Source organism: Nothobranchius furzeri, chromosome 8 (assembly GCF_043380555.1).
Source record: "Nothobranchius furzeri strain GRZ-AD chromosome 8, NfurGRZ-RIMD1, whole genome shotgun sequence".
Taxonomy (NCBI): domain Eukaryota; kingdom Metazoa; phylum Chordata; class Actinopteri; order Cyprinodontiformes; family Nothobranchiidae; genus Nothobranchius; species Nothobranchius furzeri.
The window spans coordinates 40,972,823-40,994,206 of record NC_091748.1 but is presented as its reverse complement, the minus strand read 5'-3'; the positions used below and the strand labels follow the sequence as shown (position 1 = coordinate 40,994,206).

The 21,384-nt window shown below is 43.4% G+C and overlaps 1 protein-coding gene across 6 annotated transcripts in view; it reads left to right on the top strand.

The window, feature by feature from the left end:
* Positions 1-21,384, top strand: part of impact (impact RWD domain protein) — a 78,556-nt gene that overhangs the window by 17,651 nt on the left and 39,521 nt on the right. For 2 of the 6 annotated variants that reach the window (XM_054730041.2, XM_054730042.2), the window contains exon 8: positions 3,382-3,455. In XM_054730041.2, coding sequence (XP_054586016.1) covers positions 3,382-3,455 — 74 coding nt within the window. The other 4 variants (XM_070554051.1, XM_054730045.2, XM_054730043.2 and 1 more) reach the window with 4 other exon arrangements.

The following is a 21,384-nucleotide window of genomic DNA, read 5'->3' as shown; positions in this document are numbered from 1 at the left end:
TCGGAGACCCGGACAGGCTAAATATTTCCATCCTCTGCTATTCAAGTATTCAGTTCTACTAACAGTGTCATCCAGAAGCATCACAGCTGCTTCACCAGAAGAATATTGGGATCCTTAGCTCTTTAAATGAATCTGTTTTAGCTTTTACGTACTAAAGATTTAGGAAAAACCTCAAAAACTTCATCCAGTTTATTTAATTCCATTTAGTCTGTTTTTTTAACATAGCTGCAGCTCATAATAGTCCTTGAGGGACACTTAACGTAGGGAAAGACAGCAAAGAAAAGCCAGCCTGGGATTTGTTTAGAGCTGTTATGTGTTGGTGGCATCAAATGAACAAACTCCTTTTTATCAGAAAAAAAAAAACCCAGACTCAGACAGAAGCAGAGTCGAGCAGGGCAGCCGTCTGCCTCCATCGGGCGAGGGGAAAAACACAGGAGAGGAGAAGAGAGACTGCAGCCATTTAATTATACACCCTGTATGAAGAAAAACACAGCAGATAGGGAACACGCAGTTCTAGATGAAACAAAACCAATTTTATAGATAAAAGAATCTTCTCAGCCCTTTTCAAAGGACCGATCTTTCTAGAAGTTGCGTTCTAATTGTTTTTATTTTATTTTTTCAGTTAAAGGTTGGTTTTTAACATGCAGACTGCTTCCTACATCCTATACGGCGGCTCGTAATGTATGAATATGTAACATATGCAGCAAATACTTGAACAGATTTTTGGTGTCCTTTGCTCATAAAAGCAGGCAAAGTCTACTTTAAAATTCCAGCTTTGAATGTCAAACGAGTCAGAAAATAGCAGGATCCTTTCAACGTCGTTCCTATTAATCAGGCTAAACAATAGTGCAGCATGATTATCATGAAATCTGGGAAGATGTAAAAGTAATCAAAGTGAATTAGAATTGATGAAGACTCCATGATTTTGTCTGATTGCTAGAAGTGATAAAATTTTGCTTCTTAAATCAAAAAGTCGAGCAGCAAAACAAGCAGGCTTCCTCATGCTCTACCTTCTCCATTGATCTGGGGGGTCCGAATGCAGTTGGCTGTGTTTTTAGCATCCAAGCACAAAATATATCCATTTATCCTTTTTAGTAGCCATATGCAATTTTAAGCTCTGATTTCAATAAGTGTGAATGTCATTAAAGGTATGGCAAAGGAAGTTTCTGAATTTCAGGAAAGAACTGCCCTCTCCACGTTTTGAAAAAACTGTGCAGGAGAGAGAACGCCCAGTTATCCTCGTGCACACTCTGTTTACAAGTAGCTGCCGGCCTTGCAGCTAACTTCTTCTAGCAGTGATCTGAAATAAATTTCTCCAATAGCAAGTCGAACTTTAGCTCACCTGTCGAGCAGAAATCCAACGACAGAGGTGTCTGTGGGGAGCCCAACCTTCGCTTTGCACAGGAAAGAGCACGTATGACGACGGCCTTGTGTGAGTGGTTCACCAGAACGATTGACCGTTTTGGTTCAGGTGATCCACCCGGAAGAAAAAGATCTTCCGCTACACCTTAAATTCATTGTCATTCTCTAAAAACAAGTTAAATCATTTTAAATGTCTAAATTCAATCTAAATGTGTCATTTCATGCATGTTTGTTTTGTTACAGTTGAGACCAACGTACTAGGTGTAAAGTAAAATGATAATGAGATAAAATAAACTAATGATTCCAAATATTTGTGTTTAATGTCAGCATTCATACTGGGATTGCTCATGCTAGTTTACATCTTGAGGGCTCTTTAAACTGACCTAAAGGGAACATCCAAATGACGTTCTTTGTGCCACAGGTAATTAATTAGTCTGTACGGGATATTTGTAAGAGAGATTTGTACAAATCTCAACAGTTTTGGCTTCTCAGCTGAAGCCCTCTTCATGGGATGTCGTCAGGTAGAAGGTAAATTACCTGTGTTTGATAAAGCGCCCTCTAGAGTCCTGGAACCCTCCAAGGCGCTTTACAACACAACCAATCATTCACTCATTCACACACATTCACACCCCGGTGGTGATGAGCTACATTGTAGCCACAGCTGACTTGGAGAACACTGACAGAGGCGACCTGTCGTACACAGGCGCCACCGGTCCCTCCAAACACCGCCAGCGGGCAAACAGCAGGTGGATTGCTGACGTGGCCTAAATCTGGTATTCTCGGAGCTCGTCAGGTGGGAGTGGCGTGTGGAGATGTCTTGTCCACGGGGACTCCCACATGCGCTTGATGGTGTGTGCTGCTGAGGATCAACAGAAACAACACCAAAAAAGATAGTGAGCACACCGTACATACAAGGAATAACAGACCTCCTCAGAAGATCCCTCCAAAAACGTCATAAAACCACAGAAAAACTAAAATAACTGCTAGTGCGGCCAACGGACCAACCAAACCCCAACCAACAATGCAACCTAATCTATAAAATACCCTGCCTGTCGTGTAACAAATATTACTATGGAGAGACAAGACAACAGCTGCACATCAGAGCAAACGAACACCACACGGAGTGCGAAAGAGAAAAAACTAGACTAAAAAGACATAAAAAGAACGTGGCTGACAGCAGAACCGTGAATCCGCCATAACGGACCACTGCAGACAAAATAATCATGTAATGGACTGGAACATCATACCGCTGCATAAGATGGATGCAGGAGACATGACAGATCAACCATCAACAGGGACAAAGGAGCATACGGACTCGAGAACCTGCAACACGCTCCTCAGCCCGCATGTGGGAGTTCCCGTGGAGACGACATACCCACATGCCACTCCCACATGACGCGCTCCAGGAATACCAGATCTAGGCCACGTCAGCAATCCACCTGATGACATCCCATGAAGAAGGCTTCAGCCGAGAAGCCGAAACTGTTGGCAGGTAAATGAGATTTATACTAATTTCTCTCAGTAATATCCCGTCTGACCTAAAGGGAAGCTTATTGTGTTTTATGTTTGTGTCATCCGTTTTTCATCAGTCTGTGAAGCACCTTGGTGTCATATCCTATGTCTGTAAGGAGCTGTACAAATAAAGATTGGGTTGAGTTATTCTCCTCAGTGCACCTGAAAGATGCTAGGTTGTGTCATCTAAAGTTAGCTAAAGGAAGAAGAGACCAATTTTTGTTTCCTTGTACCCGACATGATTTAACTATCAGAAATCAGGTTCATTTATAGGCCAAGGCCTCCTAAATGGCTGACGCTGCTGACTAATCTGCATTAGTCAGCAGCGTCAGACAACACACTGACGTCAGAGGTTGTCATTCAGATGTTGGGCTCAACTGGCTGTGAGTTCAGCTTTTAGAAGCACTCACTGTTGGGTCCGTCTGATGCAAACTGCTGCTAAAACAGAAAGCAGAACAAAAGCTAATGTGCTCGTGTGCTCTCATGGTTTCATCATCTCTGCTGCAGGTCAAAATGGTTCTGGAGAAACTTTATGAAAACAAGAAGATTGCCAGCGCCACTCATAACATGTATGCCTACAGGTTAGTGATCATTTTCATATACCGAGCAGCAGTCTCATCCTCACCCTGACCAGTTATTTCTTTAACATTTATCTGCTGTGTTTTACTTTAATTTCCATACTCTCATCATTACATGGATGTTGTGCTCTATTTGGGAAAGCTTTGCACACTGTGTGACAGACTTGCAAATCTTAAACGGATGTGAATAAAACACACACGAAGAGCTGTTATTATAAATAATAAAATAACGTTGGTGAAGCTCTGATGAAGGCGACAGTGAGACGCCGGAACTGTCAGCAAAATTAGGTAAAAACCTAAACTTTGCTATGCTGTGTATAAGATAAGAACAAGAAAACAATGAAACTAGAAAAGAAACAGAAAGAACATAACAAGGTAAGTAAATAACATTGAAATAATAAAAAATCCAGTTGTAGCTACACACTAAAGACGTTGCTAAAATAGCAGCAGTACTTCTCTGATGTACACCGTTTGATTATCACCCAGAGCTAAAAGGCAAAATGTATTTGCTCATCTTAGTGTTTGTTTAAAATAAACCATAAACAACCAGGTGGATTTCAATGTAAAGTTCGGAAAGTTATCATCACACACACACACACACACACACACACTAGTGGTGTGCATCTCTACCTGCCTCACGATTCGATCCGATTCCGATTATCTGCCTAACGATTCGATTTGAGTCTGAAATGCATCACGATTCTTCACACAAAAATGTTCATTACTTAATAAAAGCAGTAGAATAGTGTTCAATTTCTTTTTGATTTCAAAATCCCTGAAAAACAGAACATTCATCTATTCACTATAGTGAGCAATAATGTTTAAAGTGTGCTGCCTGTAATTACTTAAATAATATAAGAAATAATGTTTTCGGTAGAGCAGCTTTAAGATAGAATATTACTGAACTTAAACATAGTAAACAAATACTGTGTTAAGTGATTCTTTCACATCCAGGATCCCAAAACCCAAATTAGCCCAGACATCCGATTTAAATGTAACGGGTACATCTTTGATTACTGGTAATGTTGGCCCTGTATCCCTGTCCGCCTTTTCTGGTTTAAACTGTTGCTAGGGCAACGCAGCGCGCATGTCATTGCAACTCTGCCCCCAGAAGTAATTATAAAACCTCAAAACTTTATTGTCCTGCATAGACATAGACCAGGGGTCGGCAACCTGTTCCCATCAAAGAGCCATTATTACCCGTTTCCCACAGTAAAGAAAACACCGCAGCAGCTGCGGCGTTGTGGGCGGGGCCTACCCTCAGACAGCAGCCGGTACCGGTCGCTCGTGTACGTCAAAGTTATCTTTCATAAGAAGATAATCAATAAAAGGATTTATATAAAGTGGATCCAGAAGTTGTAGCCCGTCTCTGCCGACAATATTTAGATATTTTTCACCCTGTTGGTGGTTTTACTGAGCAGGTGTTTACAAAGTGAAACTTACGGCACATGTTTACTTTCATTTTCAATATAGTTGCCAGCCAGAGCTCGGCAGTAACTCCATTTTTAATTCTACTCCATTTGGCAAAATGCAGCAGCATTTTGTAAAGATCCTAAGCCCGTTACAGGAGCAACCCAGAAGTTATTTCTTGCACCCCAATGAAACCACAACTTTTACTCTAATGTCAGGTAAAGAAGGCTAGAGCCTAAAGTTGAGCTAACAGCGCTAACAGTGAATTTTGAAATAAATAGTCGGCTCTAAATATATCTCAAGCTACTTTTTCAATTACCAGCAACTCCATATTAAAGTGAAATTTATTTATCTATTTATCAACTTAGTGTGTATAACTCATCTTCACTCGTCATCTAGAATCTTCTGGTGCGTATCCATAACTGGCAACAGCTATGAAATTCACATTACAGGATTGAGAAAGTCACTCACGTCTTCTAAAAATGGACTGCAGACTGCAGTAAACAAATTTGATCACAGGATGTCCTTCTTACTTCATTTTTACAAAATGCACCTTTACATGACTGATAAAGAATTAAATGTATTAACCGTTTTCATTGGATAAAACTGCAGCCTAACTTTTCTTCTAAATGTTTGCTGCCTAAAGGGAAGGAATTAATTTACAGCTGATTAACTCTTGGCACCTACTCCCTTCAAGATGGCCACCGCAGCTAAACAACCTTAACAAACGCAAAACGTCTTGGTTTAAAACTCTGGCATGAAAGGTAGGAGTTGATTTGCATTCAGAGAGTTATACCATTTTAATATGTCATGCATTATTCAACATGGTTGTAAAGTCATTCTAGGTTCAACATTGCAAACTAAAGACTAACTAACTAACTAACTAAAGACTAACTTGAACGCGTTTCTGCACCTTGCTGACTAGATTCCATCTCCCAAGCTACAGCCCTGCTGCTGCTGGGGCGACGGTGGCACAGGAGTTAAGAGCTCGCCCCGTAATCGGAAGGTTGCAGGTTCGAGCCTCGCTCAGTCTGTCGCTGTCGTTGTGTCCTTGGGCAAGACACTTAACCCACCTTGCCTGCTGGTGGTGTTCGGAGGGACCGGTGACACCTGTGTACGGCAGACTTGCCTCTGCCATTGTGCCCCAAGGCAGCTGTGGCTACATTGTAGCTCATCACCACCAGGGTGTGAATGGGTGAATGACTGATTGTGTTGTAAAGCACCTTGGGGGGGTTCTAGGACTCTAGAAGGCACTAAATCAGATACAGGCCATTTACCATTTGGCTCTAAATCTGCATCTATACAACTCATCTGTGGCCTTATTGGCTGAAGTCTCCACCACTAAACAAAACATGTCATTTATAATCTCAGACTAGCCAGTGTTTAATCTCTCTATGGTGACCTCCCACAAAGGGAAGCAACATTCAGATTTCCCTTTCTGATAACTCTTTAAGTACAAAGGCATATACCGAGTACTACTTTTTGTATTTCTAAGATGAAGTAGGAACAGTTTTGTTCCAACGTTGCTTTATTGTGACAAGTTTGTTGATTAGTGTTTGTTGTTAGCCTCAAGGGCAACCTGCTGGCTTCATTATCACTTGTACGTCACTTTGGACAAAAGCTAAATACATAAACATAAAGAAAATAATTCTTTTATGTCATTTTACCAATCACACCTATTAGACTTCATCTGATCTCTTTTTCACCCCCCTAAAGTTTAATTCAAAAACTGTAAACGGTGTAGGGTTTGGTAAATTGAGTGCTTTAAGAGCTCAATATATATTACCTCTACTTATGACCAATAAGCTGTGATACTCTATATAAATAATATCAACCTGCTTGGTCTTTACGGTGTTTAATCAGAAGATTCTAGGATTCCTTGTTTTATTAAGGGATTGCAAACACTTCGTTTTGATTCAGAAAAGAGTACAGACACTTCTGCTTTTGCTCCCTTATCTCTTTTTCCCAAGGCTCTTTATCCTGTCTACCCACAGAGCGCGTCTCTGCATTTCTTCTGAAAACCCCCATTTTTTTAGAATGGATTTAATTAATTGGTCATTCAACGCGATTGACAAGATTTTTTCTACGATGAGAACGGAGGAGGTGGCTCCCACTTGCCCGCAAGGGACACACGCAGCGGGGTATATGCTCGATTCCTGGAGGGAGTGGAAGATCGTATGCCTCTCTCAGCTGTCTATTGAGGATGTCGAAGATGTGTGGATATTTGGCCTGATGATCACTGGATTTCTTCTGATTGGAGTGGGAGGATATCTGGTTTTCTGGAAATTTGGGAAGACGGGAGCGATTGGAGGGTGACCCGCACCCACGGAAAGCACCGCCCGTGTGGAGACCTCACAGAATGGGACGTTACTTGAGGTGAATCGTAAGCTGGTCAATGTTCTAGCTGCGATACCGGTATTAGTGCGCAACATGGATGTCATCTCGGAGAAGATCACTGGACGGTGTGGAGATGTTTAAAACCTGAATTGGCTTCACTGGAGGACTTGAATGATCAGTTACAGACTTGAAGGCAGAGAGGAAAATTATCTCTGCCTGACCCAAACAAAGTCTTGTTATCCGAATCTGACGCCATGGCAGCCTTGTGAATGCCAACAACAAACCCCCACGAAGGAATGCAGACAGATGCTGTGAAAACCCGAACTACCCCCCCCCCCGCCTTCGGATTGGTGGACTTCAGTCTGGCGAGGTCATCAACCTGCAGGTGTCAATGTGCTCTGCGCTCCTCCCAAGATCTCCCTCCCACCTGTGGCTACAGTGGCTGAGCGCCATGGGGCTGCTCTCGCTGGGGAAACAGGATCCCAGCGCCCCCCCTTCCTCTCGGTGTCTCATGTTGTGAATTGTTGATGTTCGTGTTTATATGTTTGAGGCGTATTTTTTTGCATAGTAAAGATATGCCCTGCCGGGAGTAACTCTGGTATGCCTTTTTTCCCTCCCCCAATTTATCCTCATGTAATCCCCTTTTCATCTAATTAACGGTAGCGCGACTCTTGTTGCGATTGACCACAGTACCTATTCTTCTGTACTGAAACAATTGCCCCTAGGAGATGATTAAAGTTTTTTTTATTTGAATTAGAATCATAAAATTAAGAATTTATCTTTAAAACAATTAAAACATGACATGTTAACTAACATTTACTGTGAGTGGATGGATCTAGATGGAGCAGGTGTAGTGTATGGTGCCTATGTGTGAATGCAATGTTATCAGAACTTCCGTATCTAGGAGAGCTGAGTTCTGGGTGTAAAGAATTTGGTTTGCGCTAAGCTAAGAAGTTGATTATTATCAAAAGGCATCAGACGCTGTGTGTCTACTTCACCCGTTCTCGGAGACCCTCTTCGTGGATCCGAAGGTCAGAGAGGTTGGATGACCTCTGGCACCGAGGGCTGTAGAATACCGTAGTACCGACTCTTCAGTCCATAGATGTCTCGGGTCATGACAGATGGATGGAACCGCGCGTCTGGGACTCTTAATTTGTCAAAACAATATCAGCTTTTCTGCAGCAACCGTTTGCAATATCAGCTTCACAGGTGCAAAAAGATTTTGACGACGTGTCAAAAGCTTTGGTGGGTTAGAGAGGTTTTGCTTCAGATGGCCGGTCTGAACCTTTCTCAAGAACTGAGCTGAACTGCTGAGCTGAACTGAACTGAACCGCTGAATCACCAGAGTGATCCAGTTTTAAAGTTCTCATGTTATGATTTGTGTAGCCAACCAGAGGTTGACAAGTTGAGGAATATTACCAAGACAACCTCTGAAACACGCCTTCCTTGATACCGATGCTCTGATCTGGGGTAAAGGACTATCTATGTGTCACACCTTTGACTTTACTTTACTTTGTCCTTGTGTGAGTGCAAATGGTGAGGACCCTGTCTTATCAACATATATCAATCACTGTAATCATAACATAACATTCATTTCAAACTTCAATCACTCAAGCACAGATTAATGAAAGCATTTCATTATATTATAATTATTATAAGTAGCAGTGAACAAACGTTTATTTAATGATTATCTAGCTTATAAGATTTAAAAGTTCATCTTTAATTTAAGAAATCGTTCTTTGATTTAGCAACTAATCCGAGCTGTGAATGTTCCTTATTCAGAGGCATGAAGAATCCTGTAGGACGATAAGGGAAGCTTGGACCTTGAGGAGAGAACATCATTGTTGACAATTCATTATCTGTGTTCAGAGCTGCAGAGAAGCTCTGAGCTTCAGGCAGGCCGATTTAAAGGGAACACATGCAGTCTTGTGTCTCCATTTTGACCAGATGTTGAATGGTCAAACAGTGCGTAAAAACTGACCATTGCTGGACGTTACAACAGAAACATTTTTGTTCTAAAAACAAAATAGTTCAAATCAAGGCTGAACATTAGTGAGGTGTTTTATTTTACTCGTTGCTATAAATGGCGTTCTTTTAGGCTTACAAGGTTGATCATGAAGAAGTGTTGTTTGCTCTAACCCGAGTCGTGCATTTTAATAAAACCCATCTTTTTGGAAAAGGTCACATCAGATGAAGCTCCAGCTCAAGCCTGCTGTGTAAAAGTCAGCAGATTAACACATTTCAGTCTCATTTTATGGATGTTACAAGTGTCAACAGGGGTTTTGTGGCAGATTCTTGCAAAACATAGATATGTCATAGTTTTATTAGTGAAACACGACCATTTACAATGTTTGTTAGAGTTTAGTGTTCTGCTGTCAAACAACATCTCTTGCTTATTCTAGCATGAGACGGTGTGAAAAATAGTCAAGAAAGAAACAGAATAACAATGTTCTCCCTCTGAATTTGTTATTTCTATGAAATCACTCATTATGAGTTTGGGCGTGTTGCTAAATTGTGACCTATATTAGTTATTTTTGTTATACTTAATTTCTTAAATTATTCTTATTAAGTTGTTGTAATTGCCAAGTCAACTGCATGAAGATGACAACAGAAAAGCTTTATTACATAATTTTATTAAATTCACTAACATTGTGCTGCACATTGTCTTACTGTTCTTTGATTGCTCTTCTTATCTGTTTCATCTCGTGTCGGCTTTACAAAGGAAACAATCGTAATTTTATTCTGGTGCAAGCATGTCTAAAGAGCAAGTTACCCTCCTACCAGAGTCTTACTCCACCCACATTTCCAGTCCAACTTGCTTGGAACTGTTTTTTTAAAGGTGCATGTTTATTAACTGTTGCTAAAAGGACCTTGTTAAAAGCTTCTACTGCCTCATCAGGGTTGTCTTTTAAGCCCTCTTTAGAAGACTCACTGTGCTGTCAAATCAGCGTATTACTGCAAAGGTGTGTCTTATAAATGCACTATGCCGGTATGGCGATGCGCAAATTTTGCGGCATTCATTCCACCTCACTTGGTAGTAATATTGCGGTAATTGTCTGTCTCTAGAATTCAGCTGTGCAGGCCGTACGTTTTGCTTTCTGAACAAAATCATGTGAGACAGCAAACTGGAGCAATGCAAGAGCTGGAGCTGAGATCACCAGAAACTGCACAGGGGCTGTCGAAGACAGACAGCTTTAAGTGTAGCTTGTTAAAAATAAAACGTAATAAGTGCGGCTTTGATCGCAATAAAAAGCAAAACAGACGTTTGCGACTGCGCAGAGTCTGCTCCCATACCCCCTTTATGCCACCTTTGAAGGAACAATTCCAACTTGGCCAGATCCTCAAATAAGTTATAATCATCGCCCTTGGATACTTTTATGTGCCGGAATAAACAGGAAAACTTGGAAACGTGCTATATGACAGGATAACAGCGTTTTGATTGAATATATTCATTATTAAATAAAAGGCACTAACATGCTAGCCTGGCCTGCCAGACTCTAATTCTACACAGAGAACTAGTCTGGTTACTCACAGGCAGAGAGACACATGAGGGGCGGGGCTATCCAGCTCAAAAATAACCACTTCTGGCTACAGCGCAAGCATCTTTCTTTAGAGAAAAGGCTTTTAGCGCTTCCACTTGTTGTGGTGATAAAGACATGTCCAAGTCATTTAGAACAGAAGAAAGAGCCACAGCGAACTCCGCCTCAAACATCGTCTTCATGTTTATGAGAAACTCAGCATTGCGGTGTGTGACGTCTGCTGCTCGGCGCTGATTGGCTCTGTTAGAACTCTCAGGGGGTGGGGTTATTTGAATAGAAGGGTTTCCAGAACCAATGCTTCCCATAAGGAAGCGTGGGGATGGCTGGTCAGGCCACTAAAATGCCTAAATAATGACTGAACATGTCTATAGCACTAATAGACACTCATTTATACAGTTTATCAGTAAAAACATCTGATTTGGGAGTGACTTGCTTTTTAGGAGGGTGAGCATGTATGGGTATTTTGCATTAATCTGATCAATCTAAAGACAGGCATTCAATTCAAAAAGCAACATAATTTATATTCAAAAGCTAAAGTCCATCAGAGAAAGAGAAAAAACTTTTTAATGGATTATATGTTTCTGACATACCTGACCCCTGACCTCTCGTTGTTAAAGCAACAGTGCACCTGATGGCTTCTTATTGTTATTTTCCTCTCATGAGACACCAAAACCTCAAGCTCTAACGAGACAATAATTATTTTTGCTCAGTGCAAGTCACAAATAACCCATCTCTTCAATAATCAGACATGTTAAACCACACTTGATAGTTCCAGAAATGCGGGCGTGCTTTTTTAAATACGTGTAAATTACTTCTTTTAAATGTGAGCAAACTGCACCATTGCAGCAAGGTTTGGTTGACAGCAGAATACTCAATTCAATTCAGTTCAAATATACTTTATTAATCCCAGAGGGAAATTAGAGTTTTAGTACACACAATTCAGAGATCAGACATGCATAGGCATAGACACATGACAAGAATTGGTGACTGTGGTCATTCGCAACCCTGAGTCGCGCTACCTTAATAGAGATCAGAGGGGATATATGAGGGTTGAGTCAGGTGGAGCGAGAAAAAAAAAAGACACTTCAGAGTTACCCTCCACAGGGAGGGCAGCTTTGCTCTGCAAAAAACACCTCAGACAGAAATGCAACAGACTTCAGACATCACACAACATAAGTGTCCACCAGGTGGGGTGGTGGGTTTGGGACTCCCCACACGTCAGTGCCTGCAGCCACGATAAGCAGCGCACGTCACTTCAGTCTGGGCAGGGGGAGGGAGGTCGTTGGGGTTTGGAGGGCACAGTGACTCCTGGAATGATTTGGCGGCCTTCACAGCCCGCAGTCCTGCCCAGGATAGGGAGACAGAGTTGCCATAGCGACAGCAGCATTCCACATTTCTTCTGAGAGGGGAGTAAGGTGCAAATGTACTTTTGCAAAGGCTTTTTAAACTAAATGGTGACACATCACCCTGAATAGTACCTGCAATAGATGCACAATACTTTGTGAATTGTAGCATAAGTGCTTTGTAGCAAAGTGCTGTTCTGCCTGTGGACTCTTACATCAAAGCCGTTCAGTGTTGGTTTTCTGTTGCACATAGAAAGTAAAATCTGAGTCATCTGATGACATTATGCACCAAAGATGATGAAATTGAGTTTTGCTTTTAGGAGCAATATTCTTGACATGCTTTTATTTTTGCCATCACATTATTTCGCATCGAAACACTCATTTTCTCATTCTTACCGATGAACATCACAATTTTACAAGCATATCAAAGAATGTGTTGTTTGATTTAGTTAAACTCCTTTTATGTTCCTGCTGCCCTTGTCACAACTTTTAGAGGATTACATGAGGTTCAAAGATGCTAGACTGAAAAAATACAAGTGTGTAAAACTTGCCCAAACTATAACTCTAGCCAAATAAACAAATTTATCAACTGACTTTCTAATAAATAAATAAATAAAATCTGTAGTTTTCATCCTTCCAGAAATTATAACATTATTTTTTTTTAGAAATCTGTAAACTTGATGGTCTTACCCTGTTCTGTGATAAAATGTATGCAATAAATCAATTTGTTTTTTATTTTTTGCTAAGGCCGCCTCTTTGTCCCGTAAATCCCCGTGATATTTGAACTGACTTAGCCAAAAGTGTTCCAAGATCAACTTACGTTCAGATGTTATTCACAGAGCAATCATGCACATTTGCAGAAGTAGGGTTTTTTCATGGACAAGTTTTTATAATGTACCCTGCCCGGCCCAAAAAAACAGGTCATCATTGTAGTTGTCACCTTTTTCACACCATCCGAGTTTGCAGGCATGCTAACATCTAAAACATCTCCCCAGCCTTCATTTGTGTCAACAGGAGATTCATCCCTAAATCAAACAAATCAGTGTTCATGATCTAAAACATGCAGGAATTGTGCTGGAAGCAAACTGCAGCGCCAAGTATGTCAGCTCCTTTTTTCAAGTCCCAACAGAGCGGCCCACTATGCTGAAGTTGCAAGTGGAATATTCTGGCCACAGGGTGCGATGGGGCAGGGTGGCCTTTCATTAACCCTGTAAAGGGTCTTTTTAGCACACACTGGCTCAATAAAATGATTTAAAAATATGAAAAAGTTGCTAAGTATCCCTTTAAAGCTCTCAATATAAAAGTTGTTCCAGTTGCGTCATTTTTGACTGCTAACTATTAACTCAGATAGCATACTTCTTCATAAAAAACAACCAGTATTTATATAACTTTCTTCCACAGAGAACTTTGGCTCGTTAATCTTACTCTGCAATCAGTCCTTTTATTTCAGAAAGAGGCACTTGTCACTGGGCTGTGCTGTCAGATGGCACCATGATTCACACACACACACCCACATTGCACAAAAAAACTCCAATTGTCCTTACACTTTTTGTTTCCCTGTAATATTGAATGAAAGCCAGTGAGAGATTTGTGACAAAACAAGAAAAAAATAAAAGTATGTCGTAATACAAGCTTGGCGATGACTTGGAGTCGTTCTGTCATACTCATCACCAGCAGATGAGATCCACGACTTGTGTTAAAGTTCATAGTCATTTATAAGGTGACAGCAGCCATCAGTGCCAGTGGGAGCCTATTACGGATATATATCCCTGTGAAATAGTGCATTGGATTCTTGGTGCAGAATCTGAGATCTACTGCATTGAATGCAGATGAATCGAGCCGTCAAATTGTTTGAGTGTTCCTATCAAAAATAGTCAGCCAGTCAAAAACAAATATTTATTCTTAAATATTCTATACTATTATAGAACCGGTAAGATTAGAGTGTTGTAGCACCACAAACTGGCTTTTATCTCGGCTAACAAAGGAATAAAAGCTAAAATAACGGTGTTGTGAGGAATAACAAATTATGTAGATGTTGGTTTGAAGAGCAATGCAGCATATCTGAGCTGATATTTGAGGTGTTTTGATTTTACAACCTGAAGTATTTCTGCTCACATTCACCCCTTTCATATGCCTCATTAACAAACACAGGCTATGAAAACCAGCTGTGCTCTTTCTCCTGCCAACCAAATAATGAATGCCAGGTAAAATTAGAGAAAAAAGACTGGACATCATGAAGCATTTTGTAGCTGAAGAGTCTGACAGGTGGGGCAGAATAAAAGCAAACAGAAAAATGATTGTGTAATATCTGCGTGTAGTTCAAGGCTTTTTCTGATCAATGCATTGAGATTTACATTCCCCACTCCCACATCTACCACAAGACTGTGGTTGGAGAATCCATGTTGATTGATTGATTCATTGATTGATTGATAAGATAGTTCAGATCTTTTGTGCTCAGGTTAATTGGGTTTATAATTAATTATTATCCAACGTGTTGTAGATAACTCTGAGTAAACTGTTAGGAAAAATAATTATTATTAGTCATTACTAGACTGATGAGCTAAAGGTCTGAATGAGTTCTGCCATGTTGTTGCTTTTACTAGCCGAGGCAGGCTCTGCTCTCTCCTGGATGCTAAAACAACATCCATCCCCAAGGCGAGCCAAGATGGGTGAGTCCATGAATGCTAATTTACAATGTGACATACATCTGAGTGGCTTTTTCCAACCCGGACGTTTCCCTGTCTATTTTGTATTGGCGGCTAATGCAGGAAGAAGGGGTAGAAGAACATTTTCACATTTAACCTGCATGTGTAACTCAGTGACTGATCCTATTTAAAAAATAACAAGTAAAAATGGTTTCTCAGTGAACTTGGTCCTTAAATCAAAGTAACAGCTATTGCAACTTAAGTGATGCATTGATCAGGATGTTTCTAATAATGAGAATGTTTCTGCCTAAATAACCTTACAACACAGGTCCTTCTCAAAATATTAGCACATCATGAAAAAATTCTCTAAACGATCTATTAACCTAATCATCTGAATCAACTAATTAACTCTAAACACCTGCAAAAGTCGTGGAGGATGGCTGCTTATACTGAGCCGGGATTCTCTGGAGGTTTCTTCCTGTTAAAAGGGAGTTTTCCTCTCCACTGTCGCTTTATGCTTGCTTAGTATGAGGATTGCTGTAAAGTCACTGATTTGCTGGGTTCCTTATATAGGAAACATTATTTCTGATTGGCTTAATGAACTGACCTGAATTGGAATGTTTATTATGTGAAGTGCCTTGAGACGACTCTTGTCGTGATTTGGCGCTATATAAATAAACTTGAATTGAATTGAATTGAATTGAAAAGATTCCTGAGGCTTTTAAAAACTCCCAGCCTGGTTTATTACTCAAGAACGCAATCATGGGTAAGACTGCTGACCTGACTGCGGTCCAGAAGGCCATCATTGACACCCTCAAGCAAGAGGGTAAGACACAGAAAGACATTTCTGAAGGAATAGGCTGTTCCCAGAGTGCTGTATCAAGGCACCTCAGTGGGAAGTCTGTGGGAAGGAAAAAGTGGCAGAAAAGGCTGCACAACGAGAAGAGGTGACCGGACCCTGAGGAAGATTGTGGAGAAGGACCGATTCCAGACCTTGGGGGACCTGTGGAAGCAGTGGACTGAGTCTGGAGTAGAAACATCCAGAGCCACCGTGTACAGGCGTGTGCAGAAAATGGGCTACAGGTGCCGCATTCCCCAGGTCAAGCCACTTTTGAACCAGAAACAGCGACAGAAGCGCCTGACCTGGGCTACAGAGAAGCAGCACTGGACTGTTGCTCAGTGGTCCAAAGTACTTTTTTCGGATGAAAGCAAATTTTGCATGTCATTCGGAAATCAAGGTGCCAGAGTCTGGAGGAAGACTGGGCAGAGGGAAAAGCCAAAATGCCTGAAGTCCAGTGTCAAGTACCCACAGTCAGTGATGGTCTGGGGTGCCATGCCAGCTGCTGGTGTTGGTCCACTGTGTTTCATCAAGGGCAGGGTCATTGCAGCTAGCTATCAGGAGATTTTGGAGCACTTCATGCTTCCATCTGCTGAAAAGCTTTATGGAGCTTTTTTGTGCTTTCAGCACAACCTTGCACCTGCTCACAGTGCCAACACCACTGGTAAATGGTTTACTGACCATGGTATTACTGTGCTAAATTGGCCTGCCAACTCTCCCGACCTGAACCCCGTAGAGAATCTGTGGGATATTGTGAAGAGAAAGTTGAGAGACGCAAGACCCAACACTCTGGATGAGTTTAAGGTCGAAGCATCCTGGGCCTCCATAACACCTCAGCAGCGCCACAGGCTGGTTGCCTCCATGCCACGCCACACTGAAGCAGTCATTTCTGCAAAAGGACTCCCAACCAAGTATTGAGTGCATAACTGAACATAATTATTTCAAGGTTGACTTTTTTTGTATTAAAAACACTTTTCTTTTATGGGTCGGATGAAATATGCTAGTTTTTTGAGATAGGAATTTTGGGTTTTCATGAGCTGTGTTGGGGTTATAGGTCAACGAATAATTTGTAAGCTTTTACTTACTTTTTGGATTCTTCAATAAATTTGTAAATATGGAAATATTTACCGATTTATTAATTAATTAGGATATCTGGAGATATCTGCGGGGCACCATCCCCTTCTTCAAGGGAAAAATTCAATCCAAAACTCTTATCAGTCTCGACTAAACGTTCCGTGAATCCTAACGAGCTGTTGTTGAATTTTATATCACACAAACAAATCACCTTAGACAGAATCTTAATTGAATAACATTTATTAACTGAATTATCATCACTTCACTTCAGCTCCTTCTGAAGTGTTCAGCCAACAATATTAACCAACTTATTTTATCAAATGAATAACAGGTAATGAAACAATGAAATAATAATGTGATATATTGATCTGATATGTGTGTGTTTTAGATTGAGTCGTCCGTCCCCCCCAACACTAAAACAAGTATGTGTGTGTGTCCTAGAGCCCTGCACTGAAGCGCTAGGCCCTCGGGTCGATCTAAAATCTCATCATTTGAAGCTAATTCATCCTCTACTTCACTCAGATCTGAAAGTCTGCTTAAATCAAAACAATCCGGCAGCAGCAAATTATTGTATTCAGGTGTATGGCTAACATTGTGTGATTGTTCTATTTGCCTCCAAATTTCATCTAAAGTTTGTGGAGATGGCAGATCTGAATTTAATAGAATTTCTTCGGCCTCATCTGAAGGAGGAGTTTGGCAGGCTAGAATTCAATCTAAAGTCCCATTATTTGCAGCTAATTCATCATCATCCAAATCTGAAAGTCCACTCAGATCGAACCAGTCCGGTAGCAAATCACAGCATTCAGGCATATGACTCATGATACAAAGAGAAAAAAAAAACTACTATAAACTTGATGAATGAAAAAAATAAATCCTTGGTCCTCTTCTTCTCTCTCTTTTAATCCTCACAGAGACAGAACATTCCCCACGATGTTTACAAGCCCGTAGGAGATCTGTAGAAGCATGTATGCCATTTTCATACGATTCGTTCTTTGAAGTCAAGTGAGCCGCTGATTCCTCCTCCGACGTAATTCTGGGTGGAGAAATAGAGAGAGTATGAATGAATCGTCATCTTTTAATAAAAACTTTATTAAACACTTTATTCTGATTACTTACCGGGTCTCTGTGTGGCAGCGACGGGACAGCATGGAGCTGAGTCTTGATCGCTGGTCACCGGTGGCTGTTCTGGCTGTGACGCCACCCCCTCGTCACAGCCGTGTTGAGGTGTGGGTGGGATAAAGTCTTGACTTGCGGCGTATTGCTGCGAGGGGCGTTCCTGATCGTCTCTGTTCCCTCCCTGTCCTTCTGGAGAAATAAGATATTTCTCAGCTGAAAGGGATATATCACGTTATTGAATTGCGTTTAAAAAATCACTTACTGAGTTCGCTAAATGCATCTTGCGGGCTTGGTGGCGGTGGTGGTGGTGGTGGTGTTTCACGTTCTAATTGAGAAAGAGGGATTTCGCCATCCCTTTTGCTCTCGTGTCACGAGCGTGCCTGGTGAGTGGAGCGGAGGTAGGATCCAATCACGTGGAGGAAGAAGGCGAACAAGTAGGTCCGTTTAACATAGGTTTATTAAGTGCACACGCTGGACACTGAAACAATGACACGACATGAAACACAAAACAGACGGGGTTTAAATACACGAGGAGCTGGAGCTATGGTGATTGGGAAACAAGATGCAGGTGGGAGCAATTAACGGAAACACAGACTAAAACATAAGAGAAGACAGGACAGGGTGTGACAGTAACCCCCCCCCCCCACCCACCCACAAAGGGCGGATCCCACACGCCCACAGGAACAAGGAGCAGGGTGGGAGGAGGGGGACCCGGAGGGAGGGCCCAGAGGAACCGAGGGACCACAGGAGAGGCGGCAGGGATCAGCAGAGTCAGGGGGCCTGTGCCTGCGGCAGAAGAGGAGGCGACGAGCCCCTGGAGGCCTGCGTCTGTGGCAGAGGAGGAGACGAGGACGGACCCTTGGGGGCCTGCGTCTGTGGCAGAGGAGGAGGCAGCAACGAGCTCTCGGGGCCCGGCGTCTACGATAGAGGAGCTCTGCAGGCTGGGCCAGTGACAAAGTCTCTGCAGGCTGGGCCAGTGACAAAGTCTCTGCAGGATGGGCCAGTGACAAAGTCTCTGCAGGCTGGGCCAGTGACAAAGTCTCTGCAGGCTGGGCCGGAGTGACCTTCAGAACCACCATCGGAACCGGAGACGGTGGAGACGTCAGACCAGAGGGGACGTCATCCTCTGGACAGGAGGAAGCGTCGACCTCTGAAGTGGAACGAGCGTCGACCTCTGGACACGAGGAAGCGTCGACCTCTGGAGTGGAATGAGCGTCGACCTCTAGGGTGAATGAGGCGGCTTCAGATGAGGCGGCTTCAGACGAGGCGACTTCGGAGACGGCTTCAGACATGTCGACCCCAGAGACGACGACTTCAGAGGAGGCGTCAACTTCAGAGGAGGCGTCGACTTCAGAGGCGACGTCGACTTCAGAGGAGACGTCGACTTCGGAACAGGGTGAGGCGTCGACCCCTGGACTGGAGGCGTCGACCCCTGGACTGGAGGCGTCGACCCCTGGACTGGAGGCGTCGACCCCTGGACTGGAGGCGTCGACCCTTGGACTGGAGACGGTGTCGACTTCCATCGGCTTCTGGTCCTCCGGCTTCTGGACCGCCGCTCTCTGAACCGCCGGCTTCTGGGCTGGTACCATCTGCTTCTGGGCCGGAACCGGAACTGTCTGCTTCTGGGCTGATACCGTCTGCTTCTGGGCCGGAACCAGAACCGTCTGCTTCTGGGCTGGTACTGTCTGCTCCTGGGCCCGCGCAGTCTGCTTCTGGACCCGCACCGCCGGCCTCTGGACCCCCGCTGGAACCGGCATTGAGTAAACGGGTGGTGCTGGAGACAGGGAGCGCAGAGCGTCCAGTAGGAGCTTATTAGAACTGGCGATCTGTTTAAGCTGGACCAGCTCAGCCCGGAGACTGGCAAGTTCAGTCGGCTGGGTTGTGGGCGTTGCTCCACCTCCTGCAGATGATGGAGGATCCGATCGGACCGGAGGCGGGACAGCCTGTCCGACCAGGGGTGGGTCCAAGCCGCTGCGTCCAGCTGGAGCAGCGAGCAGATCGTCCAGCTGGAGCTCATTGAGTTCAAGGGTCTGACGAACCTGGGCCATCTCAGCTTGGAGAAGGGCGAGCTCCACCAGCTGGGCTGCGAGCGCAGCTCCTCCACCTGCAGGCGCCGATTCGGCCGGAGACGGGACCGCTGGTTTGACTGGGGACGTGTCCGAACTGGCGCGCCGAGCACGGCCAGCGGCGTGCTCGCAGCTCCGTCCTGAAGCGCAGGGCTGCGGTGGATTCCGGCGTCTTTCCCCACGCCGTGGACCGACTCCGGGGGAGCAGATAGCCAGCCTCGTGCCCTCGAAGCTGGAGCGATCCAGGAGCGTCTCCCCATCCAAACTCCCGTCCGGTTCCGGAAGGGTGGCGAGGAACGCCGAGGCTGACTGTCGGGGACGCCGGCGGCGGCGAGGCGGAGCTGGGGCTGGAGAGGGAGAAGCCGGCTGGTGGGTCGGGGTAAGCCACCGGAGCAGGTACTCCCAGGGAAGAATCTCCCCGCTGGATCCTTTAAGGGGTCATGTCATTCTGTCACGAGCGTGCCTGGTGAGTGGAGCGGAGGATGGATCCAATCGCGGGGAGGAAGAAGGCGAACAGGTAGGTCCGTTTAACATAGGTTTATTAAATACACACGCTGGACACTGAAACAATGACACGACTTGAAACACAGAACAGACGGGGTGTTAATACACGAGGAGCGGGAGCTATGGTGATTGGGAAACAAGATGCAGGTGGGAGCAATTAACGGAGACACAGACTAAAACATAAGAGAAGACAGGACAGGGTGTGACAGGACGACACGACAATTGCGGCTAAAAGAAAAATAGATGTGGGTATATTGATGAAACATTGGAAAATGGAGTTTGAGTCAATTCTTCCACTTACCTGACATCACGGTGTGCTTCAGATAATGAGATCCGAGACAGTTTTTCCCATTACAGTTATACGGTCTTATAAAAAAAAAATCTTGAATGGAAACGACGCGATTGGTCAAGGTTGATGTTTAAAACACTTTTTAAAACATCACAATGAATTCCATTACCAATGTTCGTGTCTGTCATTTGATCTGTGTGTGTGTGTGTGTGGGGGGGGGGGGGGGGGGGGGTATTTTTTTTACTTGTGTCCATCGGTTGTTCTTCTTCTTCAAAGCCTGTACGTGGCTTTATTACAGCCCTAAAATCGCCGTTACTGTTCAACATATACAGTAACGGATTATTGGCTGTGTCCCTGTAACTTGTTCCTTAAAGCGTTTATGAAAAATCTGTTGCGAGGTTAAGCTGATCTCATCATTACGTAATTCAAACGTAGTTCTCAGCAGACTAGCTTGTGGTTTTTTCGGATCAAAACTCATTTCTCCTCTCTTGTCTTTGAAAAGGATCTCTAAATAGCACTAAGGAGAGGAGGGTAACTGAAGAAAAGGGGACCTGCATGAGGAGAGTGTCTGAATGTAAGGGGGGTCGGCACCCCGCGGCACTTCCACCCATCTGATGCGGCTCTCTGTGGTTGTAAAATAATGAATGAATGTTTAAATAAAATGCTTTATATTTTACTGCATTAATTTTATGTCTGTATGCCAACGCGCTCTGGTTCTGCAACGCGCTCCGAGCCCCCTCCAACGTGACAGAGCCTAGATTTGCATTCTGA